At 35.5% G+C, this 14,689-nt stretch overlaps 1 protein-coding gene across 1 annotated transcript in view; it reads left to right on the forward strand.

The window, feature by feature from the left end:
* Positions 1-14,689, forward strand: part of LOC107218005 (5-hydroxytryptamine receptor 1) — a 42,327-nt gene that overhangs the window by 2,425 nt on the left and 25,213 nt on the right. Inside the window, exons 2-3 of the mRNA XM_015655737.2 lie at positions 6,046-6,225; positions 11,183-11,277. Coding sequence (XP_015511223.1) covers positions 6,046-6,225; positions 11,183-11,277 — 275 coding nt within the window. The remainder of the gene's footprint in view (positions 1-6,045; positions 6,226-11,182; positions 11,278-14,689) is intronic.

Raw genomic sequence — 14,689 nt, forward strand, 5'->3', positions numbered from 1 at the left:
AATGCCGCTTCGAAAACTCAAGTATGAATACCTGTTTCTATACCGTCAGAGATAAAAGCTTTTCGCGTTTGATCGAGATGATTCTTGCTCGCGATAAAATTATGATCTTGAAAGTTTCAACGAGTTCGTATCATTAAAGAGAGAGGGAAGAGAAAATTTCGTGATACGACAACTGCGTTTATCTATTTTATCGTTCCTTATCAATTAAGCTCTGACATTTCTGACCTCAGCTCTTGATGTGAGATAGAAAAGACCGGAAACTTTCATAGTCTTAATCGGTTCTAAGCTTTTCTCAAGACTTTATTTAAACAGGATACTTGAATTAACCCTACTTGTAAGTTTGTTCGAGTATTATAAGTCGAATCAGAAACGTGAATACTATTTCATTACAGAAGAATTTTGGTGGTTAGGTTAAGTCGATGAAAAAAGGCCAGACAGATGAATGGGCTAAATTCAGAAAAACCGAATTATATAATTCACAATGACATGAGTGCACGTTGAAATTTCAGTAAAAAAAAAACATCGCCTTTGTTACATTCAGCCATATTTTTAAGGCGAGATATACGATGCCCCCGTTAGGAATTCGGAAAGGACGTCTTCTCCGTTCACATTGTTATAATTCATTTCTCTCTCTCTCTCTCCTTTCCACCCCGTCGTCTTTCTTTCATTTTCCTCCTTTAAGCCACAGTAGCTACATGCATCCGTTCAATTGTCCTGCTGTCCCTTCGCCTGCGTTTCTCTATTTCCTCCCTTAGATCTCTTTGGGGTTTATTTCTCTTCTGCCTTCCTTGTGGAAGAATTTGATCCAGTCATTTCATACGTATTTTTGTCGCGAGGCTCTCACCTTTCTCACTGTCTTATACGATACAACATTTTTTGGTACTCTATCAAGGAGCCTCGGTATTTCAATTTCTCTCCGTCCAATTCTTTACCTATACAGTGTGTTTTTGAGTAAGCTCCGCAGTATGTTGTACCACTTAAATAAACGTTTGTCACTTACAATTAGAGAAGTTTTCGAACGAATCCAATTTTAATATTACAGTATGATATAAAAACTGCAGTTGGGAAATGAAACGTATCAAATTATTCAAAAATATGCGTAACTTAGTAAGTAATTTTGAAAAGTTAACCCAAACAAGTATCTCGGTTTGACAAATGTTAATTTTTACTCTTAGCTTAGCTGGTTATTATTGATTGAACAAATGTTTAGGCACCTTGGACAATTGGATAACAACAATTCTGTAGAATGAATTTAATAAAACTTGTTCCACCTGCAAGTTCGAATCTGAAAGTTGAAAATTTTTTTAGCTTGTTGATTTTGTACACTTTTAGGTTCAGCCTAATTAGCTGATTAGCTAATTTTTGCCGGCTAACTATTTTGACCGGCTAATTGTTTTAGCCAGCTAACTTTCAGCTAATTAACCCAGTTAATTATCTCGACAGCCTAACTCGTATAGCACTACTTTTTACAAACTTTACACGTCAGAGCTCGTAAAATAATATTCATAGTGGTTTCCTTCTCAATTTTTGGAAAATGAGTCGTGTCGAGTCTTGAGTCGTCATTTCATCTTCGTTTCAATCAATAAAGCGACATACCGTCCCGTATTTTTTCTCTCACAACTTTTTTCATCCTGATATCGGATTATTCAGCCACATGCTACATTACAAAAATTACCGTTGGACCTTCTGCTCTACTTAGCATAGCAGCATTCATTCCCTCCTCAACTTTTTTCCGTCGTATCGACGACGAGCATTATTGTACGAATTTTGTAATATAAGTACGTACGTGTAACTTTATTTGCCATAGGATTTCACGCAGATTTACACATTTCGAAACGAGGTTAAATATTCCTCTGTTATTTTATGCGCCAATATTCACTCTACCATGCTGATCGAATACATATACCCCTTTTTTATCAAAACATAGCAGTGACGGAACTGATACGACATAAATGTATTCAGGAACTCTTGTGGTACCTCTAATAAAAGGGATTCGAAGTTTCAACAATTTGATGAAACGATGACGAACCACAAAATTCTTTGAGAACCATTGGGAATCCCAAAAACCAGAATCCAATGAACATTCCCAAAACTCCATGGAATCATTATTGGAATCACCGATAATAATGATTCTTAAAATGTGATAGAAGTTTATAAACTTTCCTGAACGCCATATAAAAAGTAGCCAACACTTCGCGTCGTGGAACTTCCGTGGAAATCTGTCAGAAAAATTCTTTGAACCCTAAAGAATTCCTGAGACTTCCGCGCACGCTTTGAGCTTCTTCTTTCTCTCAGAGTCAAGATACTTAATCGACTCAAAGGGAAGTGTATAAAAAGGTTGCGCATGACAATGATATTTCTATCGAGGCACACAGAATCGAACATCGGGAGACTCGGGCCGGTTGAACTAACAATATCGCAAAATTCTCTCCTCGTGTAGCAATTGTTATAGCCAAGTAGGACGCTCCGAATTAACGATCTAATATGCGTACACAATTGGTTACTGCCCTATTTTCCCAGCCCACAAACCGAACCTGAACGATGGCCTCGATTTTCCGGGTGATCGTGCATCTATTTTCTATACACATTAGAAAACAATGCATATTACCTGACACTCCAGCTTCGAGACTGGAGTTCGTAACAGTATCGATTGAAAGAAAAAATATCAACATTTTTATAATTATAAGTCATTTTTTCTATACATCCGGACATTTATTAACAATTTGCGGTCAAATGCCGGAGTTTACTGTTTCAAATGGATCAGTGTTTAACCTCTGTTCTTTCCGCCATTGAACATTTTATATTCTAAATTTAAATCGCAAATACAAGGGGAATAATGATTTTTGAAATAAATTCAAACCGCGCGTTGGAAATGAATCGACCGTGAATAATATATGCCCGTGAAAGAATCTCAAATTGTATTACCTAATTTCATACGGGTTGAAAAAATAAAGAATAAACGACGGAGCCCGTAATGTCGTTTTAAAGCAATGACATTCGTTCTCGATGCCATTTTCTCTCCCATCAATGCATAAAAATGTATGACTTGGACGTCGAATTCAATCCCATGAGAAGTATTACATTATGAAAACGTTATTTTTCGTCCGTCATTCCTGCATGACCAAAAGTATAGATTCAAAGTCTAATTAGATTTTGTCGGTGAAACAGTGACTTTTAGAATTTCGTGGAAGAAACTTTACAGTGAATTCGAACTGTTGATGAACTGGCAAAATTAGAATACGACATATTTAACGTAGGAATTCTTTGCAATGCTAATGAACAGAAAGAAACCACGAATGAAATGAAAAGTGAGATTCAGGCTCCATTTCAACTCGTACATTAATTTAAACTTTTACATTAATAATTTATAAACGATGCAGATCACCCGTTAAGAAGTTTTCCTGCTTTCAACTTTGTTCCGAAAGGACAAAGAACAGTTTCAAACACTTAAGTGTCTGTGCCTTTTAGTTGGCTTATTGCACAATTTTCGTATAAATGGATAAATTCACCAAAGGGTGTAAGCGTCGGTCGGAAATTTTTTTCACAATTTACCTTCCACTTATTGAACTTTCAAGCACGTACCTTCGTCTGAAAAAGTTATGGATAAGGGATTTTCCGGCAAAAATTTTTCGCTCAAAACGGTATCGTCAATCATTATTCATTGCGAAATTTTATTATTCAATTATTTTAGTAAGATCCGTGATAGTTGAAGTCGTAGAAGTTCGATCGATTGAACAATTTATGTTTCTTGAATCAATTATGTCGCTTCAAATCGGATGATTGATAAATAAAAAAGTATCCAACCATTCGTCGCAAGTTCGAGAGAGTTTTTGAAGAAAATTACATTTTCCAAACACTACATGAGAGCAAAAATGCCATAAATTTCACAAAATTGCGCATCCGCCTTACATGGAATCGCAGATATTAAATTCTGAGAAGATTGATGATACACAAAATTCGGTGCAATCACTACCTTGATAGTTAGAAGTTAACAATCTGTTGGAGTATCACGATATTATGGAGTGTTATTATAACAAACTGTCGTAGACTAAACAATTTTTCAATATCTTATTACTTGAATGATTTTTTCCATGTGGTTGAAAATTACAGGGCGTCTAACAACACGATAATACCTGAAAATCCTTAAATGCCATGAAATTTAAAAAGTTAAATTTAAAAAGTTATGAAATCTCATGAAATTTTACTAATGAACCTGAAAATTTTATTTTCAGGTTGATTGGTAACTCAGATTTCAGCAATTTATAGAATATTGATACTCATTTACATTTTTATTAATTTTAAGTCTTTTGTACAGATAGATCGATTTGAAGAAAATGTGATTTTTTCTCTTCCCACGTACGCAGCATATTATTATATTTATTGCGTGAATTTCTAAGGTGATGTGAAAGTAAAAAAATCGACATGTTCATGTCAAGTTTCTTGCTACACTTTAAATATTTGTAAAATCGCATTCAAAAATTTTATAATTTAGTTGCGGATTGTCATAAAGTTCATGAAAAAGTTCTTATTTTGTTCCTGAAAAAACCTTGAATGTCATGATTTCTTGATCGCCAAAAAAAGTTTTTATTGTTGTAATTATCTTTACTGGATTGTTCTTTGTCGGAATTTACAAAGATTTTTAATTTATAATACTTTGTTTCGGACATTCTCCCTTTTTCGATATGATACCGAAAACGTCCAGTAAAGAATGAATTATACATTGTACGAATTTCGTTACAACTCTGTAACAATGATCGTAACTTTTCAGTTTCGACCATTGTTCGTCGTTTGAGTTTCGTATTCAGAGTTTATACCGTTACGTTCGGAATCTTTGAATTCACCCTAATTTGGCCTCGTCTGGCCTTTTCAAACTTCCATCAAACTAAACCTCAATTTTACTTGACGCAACAAACTTGCTTCTCTGTTCGCTCAGCCGCAAAATTTTCATTTCTCATGGTTAGCAGGACATTGTAATTAAGTAGGTAGCGTTAGGATATCGAATATTAACGTTGTTGGAAATAGAGAAAGATTTGGGACACTGCAATTTTTTATTACAGCTACGTCAAATTTTTTTTTTTACTGTCTCGCATTTTTGAGTCCAGTGAAGTGTTCGCATTAGTCTACTGTCTCAGCAACGCAAAATTACCGCAATAGTTACAAGAAAATATAGTACCAGTGACCATAATTTAAGAAAAAAGCAGTTACACCTACTATAATTTATACATATCATAATAAGGTAGAAAATAAAAGTAGTTGAAGACTGTATAATATCCGGATTTGAAAATTTCTCTTGTAAAGAGATAGTTGAACGTAAATGCATCGTCTTGAGGATACGAGAGACCGTGGCTGAACATTGGACGAAGTAATCGTGTTATTCGACAATCGTTCGTCGTTTTGCGTAAAGCAGCTTCGACTCCGTCAATATAATCCGAAATCCAATATTTTTTCCGTCTCTCTGAAGCAATAAACATGCAGCAAGACCCCATGAACCCAATATAACGGCCAGTCATCCAAAAGACGAATATAGTTTTTAAAAAAGTATCTGTTTTATTTATCAGATAAATGCAGTTCAAAGGACCGGTTTGTCTATATTTTAAATTTCAGCAGTTTCACAGTTGATTGTATACAAGGTCACACATATTGACGTACACAGAAAACTTGTGTCAAGTATTTAATTTCCAATCCGGCACCTAAAAATTCCTTTTTTTTTTTATATGTCGTTACCTTTATTCATTAATTTCTTGGATATAAAAATGGTAGTATTTGCTACTTGAATATGACTCGTACATCTAGTCAAACGTAGTTAAACTACTAATTGAACACTTCGGGCGGGTAATAAAAAAATTAACAGCTGTGTGTATTTTTCATTTTGCTTCCTTGCTTGACGAAATAAATTTCGCAACCAAACAGTTATCTCACGATATTCTATTTCACGGTGTTCGGTAATCGAATAAATTTCTGAATTTTTGTATTACATCTGCGATCTTGCCGATTGAAATCAGTCATCCCTTTTCTCGCTCTTACAGACATTGTTCCGTTTTTCAGGATATACCTCTTCACGTCTCGATGATCACTTACCTCCTGATTGCATGGGATCGTTTCCGGATGTTGAGCGACCCGGTAAAACCAAGAATTCCAGCATTCGTGTGCGCCTTGGGGACGTGGTTTTTTGCCGTTTGCATTGTCCTGCCTTATCCGATCTACACAACTTATCTGGATCTAGGGGTGAGCTTTATTCATTTACAAACGACGGGAGAAACGGGTTCAGAGGCATCCTTTTAGGGCCGGACTTTCGAAGAGGCTTGTGATTTACATTTGTACCATGAAGGTCGCGTCAAACAAGCCCCTGAAACTATTCGAGGCACATCTGTACCTTGTCTCAACCACTTTGTCTCGAACCTCACAGTGACTACGCGAGGAATCTTAAGCATCGAAAATGATGAACGCCATTTTCAAAGATTGGAAAAAATACGGATGATCAAAATCACAGAACAATTTTTTCTTTAGAAAATTTCGATACTCCTACAAGCAACTCAATCTGCACGAGACAAATGAAAATAAACTGGCTTTTAAGTCCACTACCAGTATAGGGATACCTTATGTTTGATGCAAGAATCTTTTTTCTTTTCTCGGACTGTGAACTCGAAACTTCATGACAAATTTGTCCCACGAGTTTTCGTTTTACATGTCAAAACCTGGGAAGCAGCGCATGTCTTTTCGCGCAATAATAAATTTACGAAGCACTTTTCGTTAAAACACCAGGTGTTTCAGAGTAGGCACTAGAATACAATTTTTCTGGAAACATGTTGCTTTTTGCGGTACAAGCGTAGAAAAAACGAGATCCTCTTTGACGTTAAAGAAATGAATAAAAAAAGAATCCAAATTTGACATTGTAAAAAAATCCGACGACAGATTCAGGTCCTAAGAATTTCGTGACACGAGAGCGAAATAATAACAGAAAATTGACGTATGAAGACACGAACGTGGAATATCAGTTAGCACTAGCCCTACATCAAGGGTCTCTAATTGTGAGCTAGGTTTGACTTGTGCAATTTCAACCCGCAGTTTTTATTTAAAAAGAATTTTCTCATACGAGCACTGCGCTTTACTGTAGCCGAAATTCACCACCAGTCCAACAAACATATTTACATAAACAAAGCCATTTTCATATGCCGAACCTGTACTACCATAAGGCTATTCATTATATAACTTTTTTACCATAAGGCATTTACCTGTTTTACCATAAGATCCCCACCTGTTTGACCATGAGATCATATTTGTTCACACGAATGTATCGCGTGTACGTGCAGTAGTACTGGTGGCACTCTGAATCTAAAAATGACTCCACTCTACGATTATTATTTTAATGAAAGCAGCTTATTGAAATTATTCCTGAATATAAAAATTTATAATAACTTCTTTCGCACATTAGTTCTATTCTCCAAAGTATTTATTTTGCGCTATTATTTATCTTATTCTTAGTCAATGGAACCAGGATTTTTTTTTTTTTTTGACGTTCAAATAGTAACAGTCAGCTAAGAATTTTTTGAAAACCTCCAGAATTCATAACAATTTCTAATAGTATCATTAATTTTATGTAAAAAAAATTTTGTACCTTGGTACTGACTCAGCCTTTTGATAATATGTAAGTTAGGTTGTACAAATGAACCTGTTGTGCGCAGTTGGTGAAATAAACCTGTCTATGACATAAAAACTGAAGATCACTTTTATTCAATCTGGTATAATTTATTTACGTGGAGTCGCAAAAATATGGCCGCCCTCGAAAGTTCTTCGTGATAATCCACAGGAGGTTGAAATTGGCTTTTGGTATAAGCTAATATATCAAGAAAATATAAGAGCAACGGTACCTCGAACGCCGTGTTACCCATAACTTCAGGCAAATTTTACGAGTGAAAAACTTGGCTCTAATTGCCGAAAGTTTTATGGATAAATTGATCCAGCACTTCGTAAAAACGATGCAAAAGTCGGCAAACAAAGATTATTCACTACAGACTTAACAGATTTAAACATTTTAAACCCACATGATGCGAGTGTCTTGTAATTAATTCAGATCAAGCTTAAGGTCCGCGACTAACGTTCAATAAATTTGCCAAAGCTGTTACACTCTACAACCTTCTGTAACGTTCTTGGGTTTGCTTATTCTCTTTTACACTGCGAGAATAACCGAAAAGTCCAAAAGTAGGATTGAATGAATTTAATGTGGGTACGATTAGAATATCATTTCGATGTTTATTGCGAGGCGGATTGTTTGAAAGTTGGAGATGAAGTGCATTATACAGTTTAGAAGGTAGATGCGAAGCAACTTGGGATAAGTAAAACGAAGCATGAGTGAGTGCAGAAACAAGACAGCGGGATCAAGGTTCTGGGAATGAAAGGAGATAGTCATGTTTGCAGAGGATACACAAGAGATTGTTCAGTCTAATTAAATGAAGAGGCGTCTAATTAACAATAATAATATTCCTCTTGTATTTTTCAATCTTATCAAATCGGTCAAAATTGATCTTCTTCTCACTTTTTTTATCCTCATTGTCCGAGTTGTTGTTCAAGAACGAATTTGTTCGGTAAAATTCTTTGTCAAACAATTGGGAATTTTCGGAATGAGTGCTCAAAGTCGACGGGACTCTACATCTACGGAGAGTAGAAAATGAGCTGCTTCAATATATATCCCGATGTTCTAACCCGTGCAAAGCGTACTAGAATCACCGAGCAATCGTCAAGCCTTGGCTTGCCGTAAGCTTTAAATGCCTGGCTGGTTACGTCGAACCGCAAAAAGTTACCGGGGCCTTTTTCGGGGTGCGATGCGATACTTTCATGTGGGGTGGAAAAAAAAATTGCCTCTTTCAAACTTTCCCAGCATCCTCTGCTGACATCGACACGATTACACCGATTCAGATATTGCTTCGCTGTTCTGGCTTACGTCACAGGATGAAATATCCGTGATCGCGTATAGTTGGAAAATTTTTTTACATCACGTTCCGTGAATTCGCAAATGCTAGAGACACCCTCCTGCAACCCCTAAAGCGCACTTTAACCAGTTTCTAATTAGTATAAATACGCATAGCTATCCTCCATCTATTTTCAGATCTGTCTCTCCATTTAGGCATTCCTATTTATACCTTCTAAAAAAGAAAGACAGTGCATGCAAATATATGGAAGCCACTTCGCCAGTATCAATCAAAACTGTAGTGCACAAAAGACCAAAATATTGAAATTATGCAATTATAAATAGTCGTAGAATTCCATTTTTGAATCGTTTCTGGGACTTGCGAATTCTGGAATCTGGCAAATATTTCGCACACGGTACGAAATACCGCATCGACTTGTCTTTTTTATATTCGAATAATACTGGGAACGATATGCTTACCCTCCAGGTTACTTACATAACTTTATGATGAAAAATTCTTAATATATTTACAAAGATATGAAACTCCAACTGAAGTTTATTGACGCGAGAAATTTCTTCCTCTTTGCAATATATTAAGTATAAAATATGCTTCAAAGACAACTGGCGCAACGCTTTAACAAAGATAAACATTTCAAAGCATTTCAGAATGTTCCGTTTCTTTTCCTGCTTCCGTAATTATAATCATATCAACTTGAGATCTAAAACGGAAATGCTGTTCGAGTTTTCATATCTTTCATAAAATAGTATAGCTTAATAATGCCGTATCTCGGTTTATTAAAGACACGCTGAAAAAAAAAAGAAAAAATTCAATTTCTTACAACTTCGTCAATACGAATGGTTTTGCAACTCATAAGTCATACTGTTGTCAATAGCGTTCGATCCAATTGATGTTTCCAAAAAATATTAAATTGAATTCAGAGGTAGTGGAATAAAAGTTTTGACGTGAGCCAAACTGAACCAGATACCATATCTTTTTTTTTATTCTGTTTTTCATTCAACACAGCATGGCAATTAAAGAACATTAACAAAAATATTTCTAGATTAATATTTTTTATACTCGTACGACAGAGGCTGATCCTTTTCTCAATAGCAAAAATTAAAATGAGATCAACAATCAGTTTGGTAATCTTTTGATATCTAGATCGATTGTTCACTTCCATGCGCATGTTATCAATTACTGGCGATCAATACCATAAAGTAAATAATTCAATTGTCAGAGCCATCCTGAACATTCGTCCAAAGTATTGATTTTTTTGTTTTGTTATAGCCTCTGGAATTGGGGTTTTTGAAAAAATAATTCCAACGTAATCAAATTCTGTTTTGCGCACTTTTCAAAATAAATAAAAGTAAATATCGAATATTGACTTTTGAACATGGCTAAAAATTTCACAAAATTGGAAGAGAAAGAAAAATATACCCAGAAGATCTGAAAAATCGAGATATTTTTTCTACCATATGAAATTTATTCCAATCGCTCTGAAAAAAACAGTTTTTCACCATTAACTGTAAATTAGAAAAAACTAGGAAGTATAATCCAATATTTTACCAAGCATAAAAGAACCGAAGTCGTCCAACTTGTGATGGCGAAATATTTTTTTGCTTTCAAACTCAAAAGAATTATCGAAACAATTTTTAAGCCTTGTTTCATGAAAATACCTTCTAAGAAATAAAAAAATAACCACTCTGTTTTTGTTAATGTCATATCATTGTTGGGATAATAAATGTTCGAAACAAAAAAGTAAACATAAATTCGCATGTCGAAAATTGGTGAATGTAACGTCTAACAAAAATCAAGAACGATCCTTTTGATAGGTTAAAAATATGTCAAACATTAGCCAAATCCAAAATGGTCAGATCGAAAGCTCGCTTATATATTCTAAACAACACATCTAAGATTAAATATAATCTTGTCCGTCTATTTTTCTGAGACTTGTATAAAATTACTGATGAAGTGCTGTTTTTTTATGCCTTTGAAAAAAATATAAGAGCAAATTTTCAAATCAACTCCAAAGATTATTCTGTAGGTTAATAAATCAAGTTGTATCACAAGACTTGTCAATGATGCCAGACGATATGCGCAGCGAAGCAACCGTAGTTTGTGATCATTAATAAATATATACGTCGGAGATATTTGCCACAGCAATATTTCACGTTCCGCATGAGTTGGCAAAAATTGCAACTTCGAATCAGCCGAGTGAAATTCTTACAGCATCATTTATACCAACCGGTATAATGTCCAAACATTTTTGTTCGCAGAGATACATGAAGGAGCAATTTGAGGGCGTTGGGATTTGCGCCGCCAATCTGGCTGATGACATGCAAGAGTATATGCGAGGACTCTTCATTGGGACGTAAGAAATCTCTGCGTTTTTTTCTTAGATTTTAACGACTACGTTGTTAGGGCGCGGCACGTTTTTTTTTCTAAATTAATTATCCGCAAATTGCCTGAACTCGAAACTTTCGTCAGATTATCAATTAACCAAAAATACAACCCGCGTTCTAATGGTGAAAAATTGTAAGTTACAATAAACCGATACCTTCTCAAAAAATGTATTATTTATAAAGCATATCACCTTGGCTCTGAAAAAAAATATTAGAATAACTGAATTTTCTTTGAATTCACGATGCTTTGATATTCACCAATTTTTACTGTCTCTTTTCTTTCTGCTCTTGACGTATCGAGAAACGAGGTTTTGAACAAATTTCGTAGAATTAGTTCATGATCCGACATTGAACCTTTATTTCACTGTTGCTAGGTTACGACCGCGCTGTTTTATCCAGCTCGCAAGCCAAATTGAAAGCGAATTTTTAATATGTACAAAAACATGAATTGGACGGATTCAGAATCAGATTCTACGAATATTGGCGCGTAAATATTTTATTTCTCTTACCTTCATTTCCGACGTTCTCATCCGCTCGAGATTGGAACTCAGATCCGTGATGTACGAGGGAAGAAACGGTCGATGTCCTACAATAAAGGAATTCCTCCATTCAATTGTGTGTTGGGTGTGGGAATGTTCCAGATCGAAATCGTAAAGGACGACGGGATGGAATCTGCGGCATAACGTCCATCAGGGGCCTAGATAGGTTGATGAAAAACGGTCGAATCAGTATGCCGGATGGTATTTTACATGATGAAATATTATAGAACATCATAAAAAACCGTTCAAGGGCACAATAGGCGAGATTATAAACATTCGGCAATGCTTATCTTGATCCGGTTCGTGTTTTATAATACTTCACAATATCTACACAGGCCGTTTTAACACGAGACGGGAAAATAGGGAGGTGAGAAAAGCATTATCCTCGGGGCGTAAAAGTAAGGTGAAAGAGTCGTTTGCTCTTATGTTACGACCAGGCGCTGACAAAGCCGTCGTCGTTTATTAATTCAGTTGGATCCCCGCGACTAGTATAAATAAACCATATATCTTGCCTCGAAAGTAATTTCTTCGCAGGGATCAACTTCATTTTACTCTGAATCGTTTTACGCAGCAAATAGAGTCACATATAAAAATCATTTAGTGGAACACACAATGAATTGAGCAAAGACACAAGTTCTGAAAGCCTCGCGGTTATGTGTGCCTACTTCCATTTATCGGACTTCGTCGAAACGATTTAAGATCTTCAGACAAAGGTTTCGAATAAATCAAGCAATCCTAAGCTTGTATGAAACTCACTCAATTCCGACACGAGACTCGCTGCTGAATAGAACACGAAACCATCTATGCATACGATATGGAATTATGTTGAAGTGCGCCAATTTACAAACAATTGACATTAATCATAATTCAAATAACGTCTTAGAATTGAATATGTTAAATTTGTGAAAGGGAGAAAGGCTGGGAGAAAGAGGAGGATACTCTTATCCAACCGCTGACACCAGTTGTAAATTTCTGCTCATACGGGTTCACGGAGTGATTTCTAGGAAAATTAGCGTTAATGTACGAACTGCTGCCATTCAAAATACAGTATACGTATAATAATTGACTACTGAGAAGAATCGTATCTGTTTCATTGTGACTTAACCTTCCTGCGTAGGGATTTAACCATTTGTAATTATTTTGAAAACATTTAATCAAGTATCACGTGCAATCGATATTGGGAATGAATTTTATTGTCCCTGACGCCGTAGACAGTTTTCAATTTTACAACCACATGCTATATTTCATGGACGTAATTAAACGCGGTGAAACCCAACAATTTTCGAATCCCCGTCCACTTTAATTTCGACTTCAAAAGAGGTTCGTAGATATTACCGGCACGAAGATCGCCACGTCAACAAGATTTAAAAATTGTAATTAAGGTTCGTGTACCTCACTCTATAAAGACCCTAATTGAGCCACTCTATTCAACAACAAATTGAAGCACATCAAGTTTTTGTACGAAACTACCATTCAAGGAATTCAAAGCATGATTTACGACTTTTTTCCTATTCAGGCAAAAGCGGCCAATTTCAGAATCAAAGATTTTCAATTTCCTAAAAGATTCCGGGAACGGTAAATGAAAGGACTATAAAAATTCGATCGAAACATAATTATAATATTCGAAACAAAAGTCAATCGCGAACAATGCTTAAGCGAAAATTCAGCAATTACCTGAGCAATCCATCAGCTTCAAGCTGTACGATTGATGTTTCGCAAGGTAAATATCCAGCCTGACTCTCCCCAGCTTCGCTTCCATTTGATTGACGATAATCCAACCATCTGAGCTTTCTCTGAAAGAAAATTTTTGAATTCAAATGGATTATCACATACGTACATTTTGCATTTGTTTTGCAATACGTTACATACTGTACTTTTGTAAAAATACAGATTACAAGATTGTAAACACCGAGCAACATTGCATATTGTTTGGAGAGATGACAATAGATACTGGATCGTTGACGTGGGATCAGCGAATTATTGATAGATGGCTGTAGCGAGGAAGCGGGATGCTTTTAATAATTGATTGCTCGGTAAAAATTCTTTATTTGAGAGAGATACACAGGTGATGCGATTTGTATAGCGTTAAAAAAAAAGTCACAAAGTAAATCAGCGATGATCGTGAGTACAAAATATTTAACGCACTGGTAGCGTCACGATCAAATGAAAACGACAGTATAGAAAACGGACTGCATTAACGTGACAAGATTTGGACGATACTGTTTTTGCTGAAAAACCTTCAACTGCGTAATACAGAGATCGCCGATAAAGGGCAGGAGAAAAAGATCGTTTCATGTTTTCATTTGCATTTTCCAGAAGACTCTGATATATTTTCCTAACGTTGTCTGACAAGAATCTTATGAGCTATAAATACGACGGATTTAAAATATGGTCCGAATGATCGTCAGAAAATTACTTATATAAAATGGAATTTTTTTGTCGTAACTAACGTTCACTAATTCCGATGTATTTATTAATTGAACTGAATAAAGAACCAAGCCACTCTCTGAAGATGAAATGTGTTCTTCACCTTTGCCACTATTCGCGTATTTATCGCAATGTTTTCTAAATCTTACGTTCTGATACATTTACAGCATTAATTTACTAGGAAATATTTGTTTCTCGCCTTTTGCGATTACAAACTTTGAGCTTGAACAACGTCTGAAGCCTTGAAAAATAGTCTATAACTTGCTTATCTTATAATGTTTCCAAAATCTGTGTCTGCATTGGCTAAAAACTTATCAACATAACATGACACATGTTTATCATACGAACGAATCGTTAGAAACTTTACAGCGCTAGTGATCTTTCAGAAAAATGAAACCGCAACGTTATCCCGATT

Source organism: Neodiprion lecontei, chromosome 5 (assembly GCF_021901455.1).
Source record: "Neodiprion lecontei isolate iyNeoLeco1 chromosome 5, iyNeoLeco1.1, whole genome shotgun sequence".
Classification (NCBI taxonomy): domain Eukaryota; kingdom Metazoa; phylum Arthropoda; class Insecta; order Hymenoptera; family Diprionidae; genus Neodiprion; species Neodiprion lecontei.